The sequence below is a fragment of the Hemicordylus capensis genome, chromosome 4 (genome assembly GCF_027244095.1).
Source record: "Hemicordylus capensis ecotype Gifberg chromosome 4, rHemCap1.1.pri, whole genome shotgun sequence".
Classification (NCBI taxonomy): Eukaryota; Metazoa; Chordata; class Lepidosauria; order Squamata; family Cordylidae; genus Hemicordylus; species Hemicordylus capensis.
This window is the reverse complement of record NC_069660.1, coordinates 319,444,514-319,460,983: the sequence shown is the minus strand read 5'-3', so window position 1 is coordinate 319,460,983 and position 16,470 is coordinate 319,444,514. Positions and strand designations below refer to the sequence as shown.

The 16,470-nt window shown below is 53.5% G+C and overlaps 1 protein-coding gene across 4 annotated transcripts in view; it reads right to left on the bottom strand.

The window, feature by feature from the left end:
* LRRC24 (leucine rich repeat containing 24) overlaps positions 1–15,748 on the bottom strand; it is a 35,363-nt gene extending 19,615 nt beyond the window's left edge. For 2 of the 4 annotated variants that reach the window (XM_053250229.1, XM_053250233.1), the window contains exon 1: positions 15,532–15,748. In XM_053250229.1, the coding sequence (XP_053106204.1) occupies positions 15,532–15,593 (62 nt within the window). In that variant the 5' untranslated portion in view covers positions 15,594–15,748. Of the gene's footprint in view, positions 1–683; positions 803–15,443; positions 15,506–15,531 lie in introns of those variants that run through there. The other 2 variants (XM_053250230.1, XM_053250231.1) reach the window with 2 other exon arrangements.
* Positions 15,749–16,470: the final 722 nt, after the last annotated feature.

Below are 16,470 nucleotides of genomic sequence, written 5' to 3'. Positions count from 1 at the left end.
TATAGCTGTCCTCCGTGGCGCTACAGAAAGGCAGCGGCACCTCGGATCCAGCAGCAAAAGGATTCTTCTGGTACCATTTAAGGCGGCAACAAGAAGCTCTTTTCCGGGGCTTGTGCAAGCACTAGAACCTCGTGCTCTTTTGCAACAGCACAGCAGTGCTCTGCTCCAGAGGAGCTACTACTACAAATATTTATCTACCACTCTCCAGCCAAAGTTCTCAGAGCAGTTTACACAGAATAAATACATAAATAAGATGGCTCCCTGTCCCCAAAGGGCTCAGTCTAACAGCCACGGGAGGGATGCTGGGCCGGAGAGGGACAGTTGCTCCTCCACACCCGCTAAATACAAGCGAATCACCACTTAGGAACAGAGGAAGCTGCCATATACTGAGTCAGACCCTTGGTCCATCTAGCTCAGTATTGTCTTCACAGACTGGCAGCGGCTTCTCCAAGGTTGCAGGCAGGAGTCTCTCTCAGCCCTATCTTGGAGATACCAAGGAGGGAACTTGGAACCTAGATGCTCTTTCCAGAGCGGCTCCATCCCCTGAGGGGAATATCTGACAGTGTTTGCACATGTAGTCTCCCATTCATATGCAACCAGGGCAGACCCTGCTTAGCTAAGGGGACAGGTCCTGCCTGCTACCACCAGACCCTCTTTGCTCGTTTAGCAGGGATGCTACAAACCCTTGCTGTAATGCTACGCTCTGTCCTCAAGTCTGGGCTCCATGTATCTTGCACGCGGCTCCACTTCCAAGGCTGAAAACAGCACTGCCGAACTGTCAGCCACTGCCAGGCTTGCAACTCCCGTCAGGAAATAAATGTTGACGGTAAGGGACAAAAAGCCCCAAGAGGCTGGCAGCAGCAAGGCCAGCAGGTGACCAACCAATTCCCAATCCATGCCGTGATCAGCTCATCAGCGAGGAGGCCAAGCCTCCCTAGGGGGACTGGCACACGGCCCGGAGCCACACCGCAGGGAGAGCCAACGCGCGGGCCAGAAGCTTGGAGCAACGGTGGAAGTGTGTGCAAGACGGGCCATCCGGGGACTGTGAAAACGTGCATGCCGAGCGGTAGGGAAAGGGCTGTCTTGAAGTCCACACTGCAGCAGTGCCGGGTGTGCTGCCCGGATTCATCCGACGGGCTTGTTCGTTTCGTCCTCCTGTGGACATCTTGTTCATGGAAGGCAAACACTTTCAGACCACGTTCCAGGGAACAGGGACGTTTCCTGGGAAACTTACCAAGAGCTTCTCAGTGAGCGGATCAGTCATGGCAGACGAGCTTCCCTGAAAGACAGCTTGGCCACCACTGCCAGGCTCCCCCTGCAATCCGGAGAGGCTTCCAAGCCACTCTCCCCACGAGCCAGAAGTCGCCAGCGCGTGGCCTGCTAGAATCTTCCGCTGTGTGAATGGCCGGCTGTGCGGAAAGGGCGCCCTGAGCCTAGAAAGCGGGCAGATTCATTTCACACAGCACACTCTGATGGGGAATCCCATTCTGGCAGCTGTGCATGCTGGAGGCTCAGAGCCAGGCCGCTCCTGCCATCAGCTCCTGAGGAGATCCCCAACAGCCTGAGAGATCAGCAAGAAGGAGAACTCCAGCTGTTTCAGTGTTCTGTCTTCTGTAACATCCGAAAATTGGATTTTAAACAAGTCAGTCATGACAGTCACATTTAACTGTTTGCAAACGGATCACTTCAATTTGACAGGGGTGGGGGGCGGGGGGACAAACCGGGTGGCCTTTGCCCCCGTCTCCAGCAGACGATCAGTTTGTGTGCATCAGTTCAAGTGTGCCAGGTCAGTCAGGACTAGACAAGAGATGCTGCCCCCTCTCATCTTGCACACGAGCGCTTTCCGCTGGAGGAAGACAGCAGTGCCTTTGCAGAACTGCGCCCACCGCCTGCCAGCCCCCAGCAGCAGGGCTCCCTCTCACAGGGATTCCCAGATGTTGTTGACTACAACTCCCAGAATCCCCAGCTGCAATAGGTTTTGCTTGGGAATGATGGGCGTGGTAGTCAACATCTGGGAATCCCTGGGAGAGGGAACACACTGGCCCCCAGCCCTGTTTTGAGATGCCCCTCCGTGTCTCCCCGTGGCTTCCTTACAGAGCTTTGCACAGGAACAAAGGGGGACGAGAGACCCAGGGGGCACACGGACAGGCTGGGGCCCTTCCTCGCCACCAGGTCTGCTCACCAGCCAGTGCCCAAGCCGGGTCCGACAAGGGGCCAGCTTGCCGGGAGGACGCGCCTCCCTCTGAAGCCTGCCAACCCCTCACCCTAAGTGCTCCGCTCTGAGGAACAGCTTTTCAATCACAAAGACCCCAAACGGAGACCCAGTCAGAGAGACCCCCTGAGGCCCGATGTGGCCGGCACCTGCTGATCTGGGGCAATGCTGGGGCAAGTCCTGTTCCCACCACCTCACCAGGGCAAGTGGCTACGCATACAGAGTGTGCATTCACAGCTGGAGAAGAGCTGCAGGGGGCTTACGGATATACAGCTGTCCGCCACATGGCCACTGCACTGCCCTCAGAAACCTATCTGGCTATGAAGTGACTACCACAATATTTATATACCACTTTTCATATACCAAGTTTCCAGAGCGGCTTAGGCAGAGGGAGAAAGGGAGGCCTTGAGCAAGTCACTCCCTCCGTTTCTCCTCCGTCTTCACACTAGGCTTGAGCAACTCCTCCCACAGTCTCGTTTTGAGATGCAAGTGCCTTAAAGACCGAGAGGCACTCAGCAAGCTGATGCTCTTAACGGAGACCCACACAGAATGGGCTCTCCAAATATTGTAATCTGAACTGATCCTCAAAAGGATAGGGTGGAGATTAAATGTGAAATTATCCGCCTCTTAATGAGGGATTATAAAAAGATCCTCCTCTGAGATTAAAGTGGATCAAGCATGACGTTCCATCCTCAAGCTGGAACAAGGAGAAACATATCTGACCCTGATGGTTGACATCAGCACAGTGGAAACATGGGGAGATGAGGGGCTGGCACAGATAAGGGGCAGAGGGAACTATGGGTAGGGAATCCATCCATCAAGGTCCAGAGGAGGAAAATGGGCTGCCATGCTAAGGCAGCCATTGGTTGGGGTGTTGCATTGGGGGGGGAGGCAGTATTCTATCTGTATTTTGGGGTGACTGGCCCTTACCAGATCCAGCCAAGGGCCTTTGGCAGATGCTCAGTTTCCATCAAGGGAGGCTGCCGTGAGATCGGCCAAGCAGATTAGGCCTCTTTCTGTTGGGTTTCATGGCATATTTAGAAAGCTGCAAATAATTCCAAAGCCGCTTACAGGCACGAGGAGGATTTGAGATCTAGCCTGCTCACGAGTCAGATTAACCGCCAGCAAGAAGCACACCCGTCTGCCCGGAGCCTGAAGGAGGTGAGCAGAACAGTGCTGCCCAAGCAAGCGCCTCAGGTCAGGATGCGGCCACACAGGCTCCAGCAGGCACATGGCAGGGATGCAAAAGGTGGCAAGTTGTGCTCGGGTGCAAGAGGGCTGTGGCCCCGATTCTGGCCACTGGGACTGGGGAGGATGGGAGTTGTAGTCCTACATCTGGGAACCCAAGACTGAGAACCCCTGGCCTCACACCCAGCCCTGCACATTGTTGGGGGCAGGGGGAAAGATAACACTTTTTACACTACCCAGCACGGTATCGCCATTGATGATTTCAGGATGTATTATATTAATTCTAGTTGAGTTTTCATCTATTTAATTTTTTTTTTTCTCTTCAAGCTGCTTGGAGTGTCTTGGCAGGTCGCTTGGACATAAATTATGGACATAAATAAATACAGTCGTCTCTTTCACAGTTGCCACTCACCCAAGAAAGTTGCTTGTGGATGCTAGAGGTGGTGCTCTGTAGAATGCGATGCAATTTAGAGAGGGCCTCTGAACATGTACAGACTATGGAGGCATCTTCCAGTAGGGCTGGCCAAGTCCCTCGTCACTGAAGCCCTGGAAAGCTGCTGCCAGTCCGTGCCAACAATACCAAGCTAGGTGGACCAGTGGCCGGACTCCGTGCCAGGCAACTTCATTTGTCAGGCGATTTGAAACCTCCCCCCCCACACCCCCACACCCCCGAGCTGTGATCAAAGCCACTCCCCACACTTCTGCAGCTGGGAAGAAAGCGGCAGGCTCCCACCCGAACACGAAGCTGCCTTGCACAGAGTCAGCCCACTGGTCCACCTCGGTCAGGGGTGGCGAAATGTCGCCTTCCAGCTGTTGCTCAGCTGCAACTCCCATCGGCAATACATTGTGGCTGGCAATGGTGGGAATGGGCAATTCAACAACAGTTGGAGGGCCCCGTTTGCCCACCCCTGACCAAGGTCAAGGCTGCCTGCATGGCTCTCCAGGGTTTCGGAGACGGGGGTCTCTCCCAGCCCTGCCAGAAGAGGCATGGGATGGAGCCTCAGATCTTCTGTAGATGGAGCATGTGTTTTTATTTATTTATTGTTAAATTTGTATACAGCCTTTCACTGAAACAATCCCAAGGCGGTTCTCACACAAAAATTAACAGGACCATAAAAATGAACACAATTAGAATATTAAGCTGCCACTGGACTAGGGTCCCTCCCCAAACTGGCCACAAGCCAATACAAACCAAAGTTAGCTCAAACCCACGGAAACCAGCAGATTTAAAATACAATCAGCTTTGCACTGTAACCTGTGTGTGAATTGTAATTGTGAATAGGCAAGTTGCCGTGAGAAGGAAGAGACGCGCCTGTGTTGTTAATGGGCATGTTTGTCTGCAACGGCAAAGATGTCCTGGCAACAAGTCATCCTGGGGAGGATTCAGAGGCAACCTTGCAGAAGCAAGCCCTGCTTCAGACTACGGCATCTGGTTCTGAGGAGTTGTGTGCATGAGGAGGGGAATGAAAGCCTGCCTGCCTGCCATCAGGGCTCCCCACTGGCTCCCAGCTCTCAGCCACACCCAAGCGCCCCTTCCTCTAACCCGCTGCCACGGCTTCTCTTCTGCCCGCTTTCTGGCCTCAGCTTATGCACAGAGGCTGCCCCGCATGTGCAGAGCGGTGCCATCCCAGCACCCTCTGCAGCACTGCAAGGGATTCTGGGCACCACCCCTCTCCGCGTCTAGCTGCTTCACTGGTGCCCCTCAACATATGGCTGTGCTGTCAGCTCTGGTTACTCAGCCCCAACTTGGTGAGCAATGGCATGCGGCGGGGGTCAGGCCTTCTCTGTCCCTTTCCTCTCCAGTGTGACACGCTGGGTCTTTCAAGCTGGCCTGATTAGTCCCGGCTGACAGGAGTGCCCAAATGCATACTAAAGATAGAGGCTTGTTTTCCTCCGAGCGGAGGAACGCCACCGAGTGTTTCCAGAGGCTCCATGTGTCCCCACACAGCCATCCAAGCTCCCATTCCTCTCTTGTGCATGCACATGCCAACCATGAGCCCGAACGTGCACATTTGTATGTGCGTGCACAAGAGATTCAGTGCTAAGGACACTCCTCTTTAAGGACTGGATTCTACCGTTCTATCCACAAGAATATTTTACCTGCTGGCTTCCGTCCTTTACCTTTTCCTTTCTCCCTTTGGTTTCACATCAAATCAAAAAGGCACAGATCTAGAAACAATCTGTACAAGTTACCTGAACCCATTTTGTCACATGCCATCCAGGTACATGCAAGAGCTCATGTCTTTTGGCCTCGGGTTAATTCATACATAAAGCAACCATTCCTCTCTTGTTCCATCCATAATCACTGTCAATGTTGACTTCATCTCACGCGTTGACATGCACCGCCTGTTTTCCATATTATCAAAGTGTTGCTAGCTTCCTCCTCCAGCCCCCAGGCTCTATGGCATTAAACAAGTGCTTGACAAGCAGAAATCCAACTGATGAAGAAACGTTTCCTCCCACCACGGCATCGCCATGCTGGAGGAAGCTGCTTCAGTTAAACAGTTGCCTGTTATGCAGATATTTAGAGCACAGGCCCACTGGGGAAAAAGGGGGAAAGATGGCAACTCTTATACAACCTTGGAGTGGGAGATGAATGGATTTCTCCCATTCTTGAATGTATACTGACACATGGATTCTTATCATGGACTAAGTGCAGAGCTGCAAGGAGGGAGACCAAAAATGAGACTGTGGATGTCCAAGACCAGACCAACCAAGTTAGAACATAAGAACAGCCCTGCTGGATCAGGCCCAAAGAGGCCCATCTAGTCCAGCATCCTGTTTCACTCACTGGCCCACCAGATGCCACTGGGAGCCTACAGCAGGAGTTGAGGGCATGCCCTCTCTCCTGCTGTTACTCCCCTGCAACTGGTAGGCCTGTGGTCATCCACATCTTGGGGTTCTACATTCCTCACCTGTGAGCTGCACCGTTTCATCTACCGACTCTTCTACCTTGAACATGTGCCAAGTTTAATGTATCAAGAGAACAAGTTTAATGTATGCAAGAGAGCTGGTCTTGTGGCAGCAAGCCTGACTTGTCCCCTTAGCTAAGCAGGGTCTGCCCTGGTTGCATAGAAATGGGAGACTAGAAGTGTGAGCACTGGAAGAGATTCCCCCTCAGGGGATGGAGCCACTCTGGGAAGAGCAGAAGGTTCCAAGTTCCCTCCCTGGCAACATCTCCAATAAAGGGCTGAGAGATTCCTGCATGCAACCTTGGAGAAGCCGCTGCCAATCTGTGTACTGTAGACAAAACTCAGTGAAGTGGTGTGGAGAAAGTGGTTAGAGAGAATTCCCTCCCACACACTCACATAACACTAGAAGCAGGGGTCTTCCCATGTTTGCCAGGAAATTTAGGACCAGCAAACGGAAGTACTTTTTCACACAATGCATAATCAGCTTGTGGAATTCTCTGCCACGGGATGTGGTGACAGCCAACAACCTGGATGGCTTGAAGAAGGGTTTGGATAACTTCATGGAGGAGAGGTCTATCATTGGCTCCTACGGCTATAGGCCACCTCCAGCCTCAGAGGCAGGATGCCTCTGAGTACCAGTTGCAGGGGAGCCACAGCAGGAGGGAGGGCAGGCCCCTTTCAAACTCCAGCCTGTAGGCTCCTCAGAGGCATCTGGTGGGCCAGTGAGTGAAACAGGATGCTGGACTAGATGGGCCTCCCTGGGCCTGATCCAGCAGGGCTGTTCTTATGGATCTATGGTCTGACTCAGTATATGGCAGCTTTCTGTGACTCTAGCTCCACTGCACACAGTGTCAAGCAGAACTCCTCACAATGCCTTCGCCAAGCAGCATGGGAAATGTCCCTGTGACTGCGTACTCAATGTCTGGTGTACCAGACATAGTGACTGGTAGACTCAATAAGACGCATTTCCCTCCTGGCTCACACTCATTCTGACATTTAGACACAGAACTATGCACATCTTGTACACATCTTGGGCCCAAGTACAACAGGCACAACACAAGCCAAGCTGTAGGGTCTTGCTTCCAAGCAAGAAAGCTGGCATTTGTGAATGGAGTAGGTGCTTTTGGTGGACACGCTCTACAATTCAGTGCAAATCCAGGACATACCTGCAGTCAGTACAGCTACAGCCTGATCTGCTGGGAAGTTCTCCTGTACAAGCTCCACTGCAGTGACAGAGAGCTGCACAAGGGCACTTCAGCAGGGCCTGCACAGGGAATGAGGGACTGCAGCCATAGTGAGGAGTTCGGCACTATGCCCACCGTTCAGGGCTAGCAGGAAGGACTGCTGCTTCCCCGGGATAAGCAAGCTGACGGTCTCTCTGTGTGTGTGGATGTTCACAGACGCAGGTTTGATGGGAATCTGGATCTTGGTGTAGTGTAGTAGTTAGAGTGTTGGACCAGGACTGGGGAGATCCGAGTTCAAATCCCCATTCATCTGTGAAACTCACTGGGTGACTCTGGGCCAGTCACATCTCTCTCAGCCTAACCTACCTCATAGGGTTGTTGTGAGGATAAGCATAACCATGTACACTGTTCTGGGCTCCTTGGAGGAACTGCGGGATATTAATTAATTTTTTAAAAAATAGATTCTCCTCTGCAAACAGATGCAAGACAGAAGGATGAGCATTTGGAAAGTGCCACTGCCCAGTTGCCAGATACCCCAGTCCTTTCCAAGTCTTTAGACACTGCTCAGCTCACATTAGTAAGTGAAACTTTAAAATTGCCATTTCTTAGCCAAGCTCTTCTCTACCCCACCAGTTTAAAACCAGCCCAAGAGCAGCTCTATGAGACCTCCTTGGGGAGGAGAGTGGGTCTTGTGGCAGCAGGGGACACAGGTTGTCTCCTTTGCTAAGCAGGCCCTGGCCTCAGTTTGCATTTGGAGGAGCGACTGCATGTGAACGCTGCAAAATATTCCCCTTAAGAGGGTGGGGCTGCAGATCAGTGGAAGAGCACCTGCATGCTTGCGCAAGGTCCCAGGTTCAATCATCTAAGCCTTGGAAGCTGAAGCATATGGCTAGAAGCGTCAAGGGGAATAACAAAAACTTCTTTAAATATATCAGAAGCAGAAAACCCGCCAAGAAGGTGGTTGGACCAGTGTTCCCTCAAAAGCGGGTGTGTATGTGCACATTCACGAGTTTCTTGATGTCCACTCAGTTCATTTTAGATCCCGCTCAGCTGGAATCAGGAAGGTCTCACTCTGAATGCACATGGTGTGCGCGCACACTGCCTTGATACGGCTGCCCAGAACAAAAGACTCATTCCGCACACAGATGAAAAAAAAGTAGAGCGAACACTGGGCTGGACCCTTAGATGACGAGGACACGACGGGAATCCTTAGACGATGTGGGTGTGAAAGGCGGCCACCACAGACGCCATCCTAAGCAAGCCCCCCACCCCAGGGCATAACTGCCTCCTGCTGCTGCCATGACGGCAGACACTGATCACAAGCAAGGTTTCAGGATGCTTTTTATGCTCTGGACGGCTTCACATGTGAATGCTGTTCTTATTAAGAGAAAACGCAGACGCAAACTACTTTTGCATCCACCATGCACTGAGTCCAACCATTGCTAGTTCCTACAGCTAGATTACAGAATCCCTCCCAGTTGTCCCTGTGCTCCACTTATGGAAATGCAGGGGGGGCCCTTAATGAAATCCACAAGTCTTGCTCCACAACTCCCTCCTCCAATTTTGGAAACCATGCCCCCACCTGTAGGCCTTTTAAAAGACCCTGATTTGGGAGGCCCGCCCCCCGCCCCCAATTCCCCTGTTATTCAAGGACTTGTTTGTATTTACCACAAGCAGCTCCTGTTTTCCGGTTCCTGCCTCTAGCCAAACACTCTCCCTCTTTTGCTCAGGAAGGGTTCATAACTCAGCGACAAAGCCCTTGTTTGGCATGCAGAAGGTCCCAGGTGCAATCCCTGGCAGCATCTCCAATTAGAGCTGGCAAAGACCCTCATCTAGCCCTGGAGAGCTGCTGCCAGTCAGTGTAGACAATATCAAACCCGACAGGCCAGTTGCTTGACTCTGCAGAAGGCAGCTTCAGAGGTTCATAAGCTTTTTAGGAAAATATGAAGGGGCCGCTTTTAAAGAGTGCACTGAGAATTTGGGATTTCAACCTCGAGTGTCTAGACGTTCACTATCTGGAGGAGAGGGCAGATGCACCTCCACGCCAATGCACGCGCATGCCAATGCAGGCACATGGACCCCAAACACCAGGCCGACGCTTCCTTTCCATCCCTTCCTGCCCACAACTGCCTGTCCAGCTTTTAAACACTGCTGAATAGGTGGGGTTTTACGACTCTTGAAGTACCACCAGGCACACTGAGAAGTGAACACATTCTATTCAGCACCCTGCAAAGTTTTGTTTTTTCCAGTCTGTTTAATACACACCAGCTGCAGGAAAGCCTGTAGCACGGGGCCAGGCGAGGCGGGGGTACGCGAGCAGTGAGCTTTGCTGTGAGCACAGGCACCCACATATTTCTACTTTCATCTACGGTGTGGAGTGCAGGACTAGAGATGTGGAGAGAAGCAAAAGCTGGCTGACGTACAAGTTCTAGGAAGCGTCTTTGGGGCTGGAGTGAAGACAACCTCCTCCCTGCTGGCAGTGGGGGCCATGCTGGTGGATGCTTCCCACCCCTCCCCAGAGGCCATCTGCTTGCCTCCCATGCTCCCCAGTTGTGACATGGAACCTAAACCCTGGCTCCTCTCTCTTCCCAAGTCCCCAATGGAGGCAGCAGAGTCACCTGCCTTGAAGGGCTCCCTCGGCAGTGGCCCCGACACTGTGGAACCCCCTTCCTCCAGAGGCTGGCTCAGCCCCACTTGGCTGCACTCCTTTAGATGCCAGGCCAAGACCTGGCTTTGGGGCAAGGAAGACATGCATGGCCTCCTCTCTCTCTCTCTCTCTCTCTCTGCTGGGCGCTCTTTGCTCAAGCCCTGTGGCTTTGTTCTTCTTCGGGTTTTATTCCAGTCACTTGTGTCTTGCTTCTGCTGGTTTTAATACATGTTAGCCACTGGATTTTATTATTTTTTTTTAAGTCAAGCAGGATATACATTCCAGAATGAAAACAGATGCATTCTAAACACAATGCCTCCATGTCTTTGATCGGGTTGTATGATGAAGGACGGGCTTTTTTGGTGGTTGTTTTTTGACTGTCAGCGCCTTGGGTCAAGAGGTGCTGCATGCATAATGATCGTCAGGCCAGATGCGCTTCAGAGTGGCAAAAGCTGTCCAACTTTTGGCAGAGGAAAAGCACTGGCCTCTCTCTCTCTCTCTCTCACGCTGCCCAAGAAAAGGAGCTCGCAAGGCAGAGGAAAGGGCACAGCCTCAGTCAGCAGCTCTGCAGAGTTCTACGGACTGCACGCTTCAGTACAGAGTTTTGGAAAGCCAACTTTGCAGACACACACTCCCCAGCACCTGGAAAGCATTTTCAAAGCTTGTGTGTAGGAAATCTATGCTGTGTTTCATACAAATCTGGTTCCTAAATAACATCATTTCCTTCAGTTCCTACACCTGTTTTAACAGGCACTATAAACACAGGTGTTTGTTTTTAATTTTAAATGGTCTTGAACTCTCAGCTCCTTCTATCTGGAAACTATATCAGGGTGGCCAACCTGAGGCACTCCTGCTGTTGCTGAACTACAACTCCCATCACCCCCAGCTGCAACTGTGGCAGGAGATGTTGGGAGTTGTAGTCCGACAACAGCTAGAGAGCTCAGGCTGAGCACCCCTGACTTGTGCCTGGAGGCCAAGTCAGCCTCCTTGCACAAGCAACCAGAACAGGGACTCCAGGTAGCCATATTTGGCGGGCAAGTGGCCACAGGCAGCCGTGCTCCCCAGAATCCCTTGCAATGAAGCACAGAGATCACCGGCAGCCTTGAACAGCTGCCTGACAGCCAGAAAGAGGCAAGACCCGACAATTAAACGAATACAATCCCCTGAATGAAGAAGTTATTACAGGGGCTGCACCTATTGAATTTCCACCCATCAGGCAGCTGCTAGAAGCACATCCTGCCATTAGGAAAAAACCCTGGAGCTGAAGAGCTACTCTGCAATGCAAACCACCAGCCACAAGGGAGACCGGTTCTGCAAGATCCCAGGTCAGACTATTTCTGCTGAATGCATTTGGAAGCCCCAGACCGTCCCCGCTGGTTACTCTAGCTCCATTCTCGCAGCTTTGGCAGGAAGTAGCGATGGCAACCTGCGTGATTCTAGCAAGCCAGGGGATGGAGCTGGAGAGTATTCCCAAGACCACCCTCTTATTCTGAAGCAAGCTGTCTACACTCAAACAGGGCCCTACAAATTACGACGATACATTCTTGACTCCCGTCTCAAGGGCTGAATGTGGAGAACAAGAGCTGAAGCACAGGCTGCTTGAGAAAATCCAGGAGGAGAGCCTCTGAAAAGGAGCAGCAAACTCGACTCCACCTTGAAGGATTCCCTTGCACTCTTGTTAGCAGAGCACGGGGCATGCCTCACCCCTTCCCAAGAGCCTGCCAGAGAGAAAAACAGCTTTCTTTTCTCATGAACACTGCAGAGGAGGAGAACTCTGGAATATTCCTCTCAACGATCTAGTTCTGGCAGTGTGGTATAGTGATTCGAGTGTGGGATTAAGACGAAGGAGACCCGAGTTCAAATCCCGTTATGAAACTCCCTGGGCGAGTCACTTCTCCAAGACTTGCCTACCTCGCAGGGTTGCTGTGAGGATAAAACGATAGCCATTACACTGCTCTGAGCTCCTTGGAGGAAAGAGGGATAGAAGTGCAAAAATTGAACAAGAATAAAATAAAAGCAAATCAAGTTTCCATGTACAATTTAACAAGCTGCAGGTTCAATATGGGAAGTTATGGTGGTGTAGTGGTCAGAGTGCTGGACTAGGACTAGGGAGACCCAACTTCAAATCCCCCCATTCAGCCATGAAACTAGCTGGGTGACTCTGGGCCAGTCACTTCTCTCTCAGACTAGCCTAATTCACAGGGTTGTTGTAAAAGAGAAACTCAAGTATGTCGTACACCGCTCTGGGCTCCTTGGAGGAAGAGCGGGATATAAATGTAAAACAACAAAAACAACAGCAGCAGCATGACTCAGTTTCCTGCTGTAAGCCCTTGGGAAGGATATCCCAGAGTTCTCCTGTGCCGCGCTTTAGAGAAAGGATAGGCTGGGGTCTAAGCCAGAGTCCAAACCAACCAGGCCTGTCCTCCAGGGATTGCTTTCTCCCTCATGAACCCGACCACCAACTCTCTGCTCTTCTTTGGATTCTCCCACCTTAGAGAAGAGGCAAGCAGTGGCCACTGGAGAGAGGTCCCTTTTCTGACATGCCCACAAGTGCCACCATTTCACAACTATCTGGACAACAACGCACGAACATCTGTCCACCATTAAAGATTTCTGGTGTTAACCCAAATGAACCATTACCTTCCCATTAAAAAACCAAACAACCACTATTCCATGTTTTCCATTTTAAAAAGCTATTCCAAACCTCAGAGTCTGTGTCCTTTCTGTGGGCTACTACCAATTACAAGCTTGCCACAGTGGGTTGTGTTGTTTTTTTTAAGAATAACCTCCCCATTCAACATAAGACACTAAATCCTTGACCCTAAACTGAATTCAAGAAGTAACCCCAGCCACAAGAGGCAGGCCTTGAAGTACATCACCAAATTGCTCAGGCTCAAACTCTGGTGAATCCCTAGCAGGAAAGCGCTACAGAGAAGACCTCTCCCATGCACCCTTCCCCTTCAGACATGGCACACTGGTGGCGTTCTTGACATTTATCAACAAGATAAATAGCCACACAGTATTCTTACTACTGCACAGTCCACAGGACAGCTCTCAAAGCAATTACAGAGCAAAGCAAAAGAGAAGGTTGTGCCCTGCCCCAAAGAGGTTCACGCTCCAAAAATGCAACAGAAGGGAGACCCCACAAGAGACACAGGGTGGGACACCGTGCTGGGCTGAATAGGGAGAGCTGCTCCCCCACTGCTAAATCTGGGAAAGGCGCCACTTTGAAAGGCATCCCTTGGCCCAGTCAGAGGGGATGGTACAGTCAGGATGGTATCGTTAAGCTGGTCTTAAATGTGAAGGGGAGATCAAGCTCTGCAAAGTGATGGAGAACTTAAGTGAGAAGAGCTGGCCTTGTGGGAGCAAGCATGACTTGTCCCCTTAGCTAAGCAGGGTCTGCCCTGGTTGCATCTGAATGGGAGACTAGAAATGTTTGCACTGTAAGAAATTCCCCTTAGGGGATGGAACTGCTCTGGGAAGAGCATCTAGGTTCTAGATTCCTTCCCTAGCATCTCCAAGGTAGGGCTGAGAGAGATTCCTGCCTATAGCCTTGGACTGCGGGAGAAGCTTCTCTTGGAGAAGCCGCTGCCAGTCTGTGTAGACAACACTGAGTGAGATGGACCAATGGTCCGACTCAGTATATGGCAGCTTCCTATGGGGTGGCAGGGGGGAGTCCCAAGCCGCTTTGGGCTTTATAGATTAAGGGCAGCACCAATGGTGCTCCCCAAAATGCACAGTGTGGTCCCAGGAGATGGATCTGGGGTGCACCAGTTGCAGCTCTGTTGTCCGTTCTCTCTCTCCCCTTCAGAGTCACTGGCTACAAAGGAGCAGAATCAAGCCACAAGAGATGCCCACATTTGGGGGAGCCAGTCCCAAGCCTGTGGGTTTAGCAGCAGCCCCACCCCCCCTGCAAATATGGAGGACCTGGGGTGGGAAGCCCTTATTTGGCACGGGAAACATACTGCATGGAAGCACAGTCTAAACTAAAGCCATTGCACGAGAGAGACCAACGCTGAGCTCAGGTAAGAAGTCACCGAAGAACTGCCTGTCTGGCCCTGCCGGCTGCAGCTAGCCGATCTCAGAGGCACAGCAGGATGGAGAGAACCCACCAGGCTGGTCTCAGGACTGCGCTGATGGGATGCTTATGCCGGTGGCCCAAAGAATGCCCTGTGGCAGGGAGTCCTCCTGCCCAAGCTGATCCTGGGTCTTTGCCCTGCCACCCAACTGGAAAGTTTGCTCCCGGTTTGGGGCCATTTCAAGCCTCCCAGTCTGGGGTTTTTCAGTAACCACAAACATGTCCTCCCTCCTCACCACCCCCCTCCTGCCAAGCGGGGATTTATTCCAGCCTCGACTTACCCATTTATAATAAGATGCCCCACCCCCAATCATCAACGTCCGCGGCAGCTGCAGAACAGCAGCAGACTAGGAGGGGAAACCCCACGCCGCGGCCGCCTTGGGGCTGGCCGGGGGCACGGCTGGCTTCTGGGGCCGCAGCAGCAGCCGCAGGCTTCCTCCAGCCCAAGAAGGGTCCGAGGAAGAGACTCGGAGGGCGCTGCTGCCACCCTCTGCCCAGCGCCGACGAACAGCCTGCTCGGGCGGGCAGAGCGCGGTCCTCTTGCCCAGCCGGTCCTGGGGGCGGGAGATGCCCCTCCAAGCGCTCGGCCAGGACCAAGCTGGCCCTGCTGGTCCCCCCCCCCCCACGGAGGGGCAGCATGCCCGACCAAGCCGCGGGCTCATCACCCCCATCATCATCATCGGGCCAGCCCAACGGGGCCTGCTCTGGCTGGCAACAACCCTCCAAGGCTGCCGACACAGACTGGCAGGGTCCCGCTCTGGCTACAGCGGGACGGGGCGCCTTCCGCCGCGCACAGGCGCCCGGAGGGGTCGACGGCCCGCAAAGGGACCCCCGCCCCGCCAGCTGCAGCCCCTCCTCGGAGCGGAGCGCCCCCCCCCCAGCCAGAGGGACACGGGAGTCCCGGCGCTGAGTTCCCGCCATCGGAGCGGCTGCTGGAGCTCCGGGGAAGGGTCCCGACGCCGCGCGCTGCAGGGGAGGAAGGGAGGGAGGGCGGGCGGCTGCCGGAGGGAGCCCCTCGCCTTCCGCGGCCGAAGGAGGAGGCACCCCGAGTCCCAGTCCCTGCCTGCCAGTCCGCGCTGGGCGCCGCCGAGGCTGCCAGCAGGAGCCCTCCAGCGCGCTGGGCTCGGCGGCGCCCTTCCCGGGGGGGCTCCCGCGCCCTCTCCTCCCGGCTGCCCGGCTAAGGTCAGCCAGCCCAGCCGCCCGCCCTCTCGGCGAAGGTCACCTGCTGCTGCCTGCCAGCGCCTCCCCTCGCCCTGCTGCAGCCGCGGCCGCCTGAGTCCCGGCTGCTGCCCGCCCCGCCGCTCGCTTACCTCCGGCAGCGGCAGCGACGACAACGCCGGCGGGCTCCGCGCTCGGGGGCTCCCCATGGCATCCGCCGGCCGCCGCGGGAGACGCAGCACCGCTCAGCGGCAGGGCGCGGGCAGAGAGGGGCCGGGCACGGCTCAGCTGGCAGCCCCGACCCGCGGCGCCCCTTCCTCGACGCGCGCCCGCCTGTCCCTCCGCCGCTCGCCTTTTAAGCCGATTGGAGACGCGGCCTCCGACGTCACGCCCGCTGCGGCCAACCAGGCCGCTCCGATGTGACGTCAGCGCTGGCTTCGGCCGCCGCCAGCCCGGGTTGGGCGCCTGCCGACTGCCCTCCTGCCGGCCCGAGCGGGCAGCAGCAGCAGCCGCAGCCACCCGGCACGTGCTCGGCACGCGCAGAAGAAAGGAGACTCCTGTCCGCTGGCGGCCGGGCAGGCACAGCGAGAGGCCCGCCCAAAGCAGGCGGCAGCCTTCCCACTCGATCATGGTGTGCATTCATGATCACGATGGATGGAGAGTTTGTTTGTTTGTTCATACAGTCAGACAGATGTTATTGACTGGGTTGTTTTATCCAGACATCGAGTCCTTCCCAAGGACCTGGGATGGCTGGATTTTATTGTCAATGTTGTTGCTGTTATTATAGATATGTCGCAGAATATAGGCTGTTCCCAGTAAAGCTGCTTTTTGTAACTGACATTGTAATTTCCGTGGCCCCTATGGTGTTGAGGTGCTTTTCAGAGAACTTGTGTTTGGGGCGGTGTAGAAATATGCTAAATAAATAAATATGCCAAATAAATAAATAAAATAAGGTGTTTTGGAATTGCACTGGGATTATTTTGGTCTTCTTCTGCCACAACCTCTCAATTTCGATTTGTAGATCTTTGTGTCTTGTTAGTTTTTCTATTTCTTTTTCTTCTGTTCTACTAGAAGATTATTCTGTTATTTTT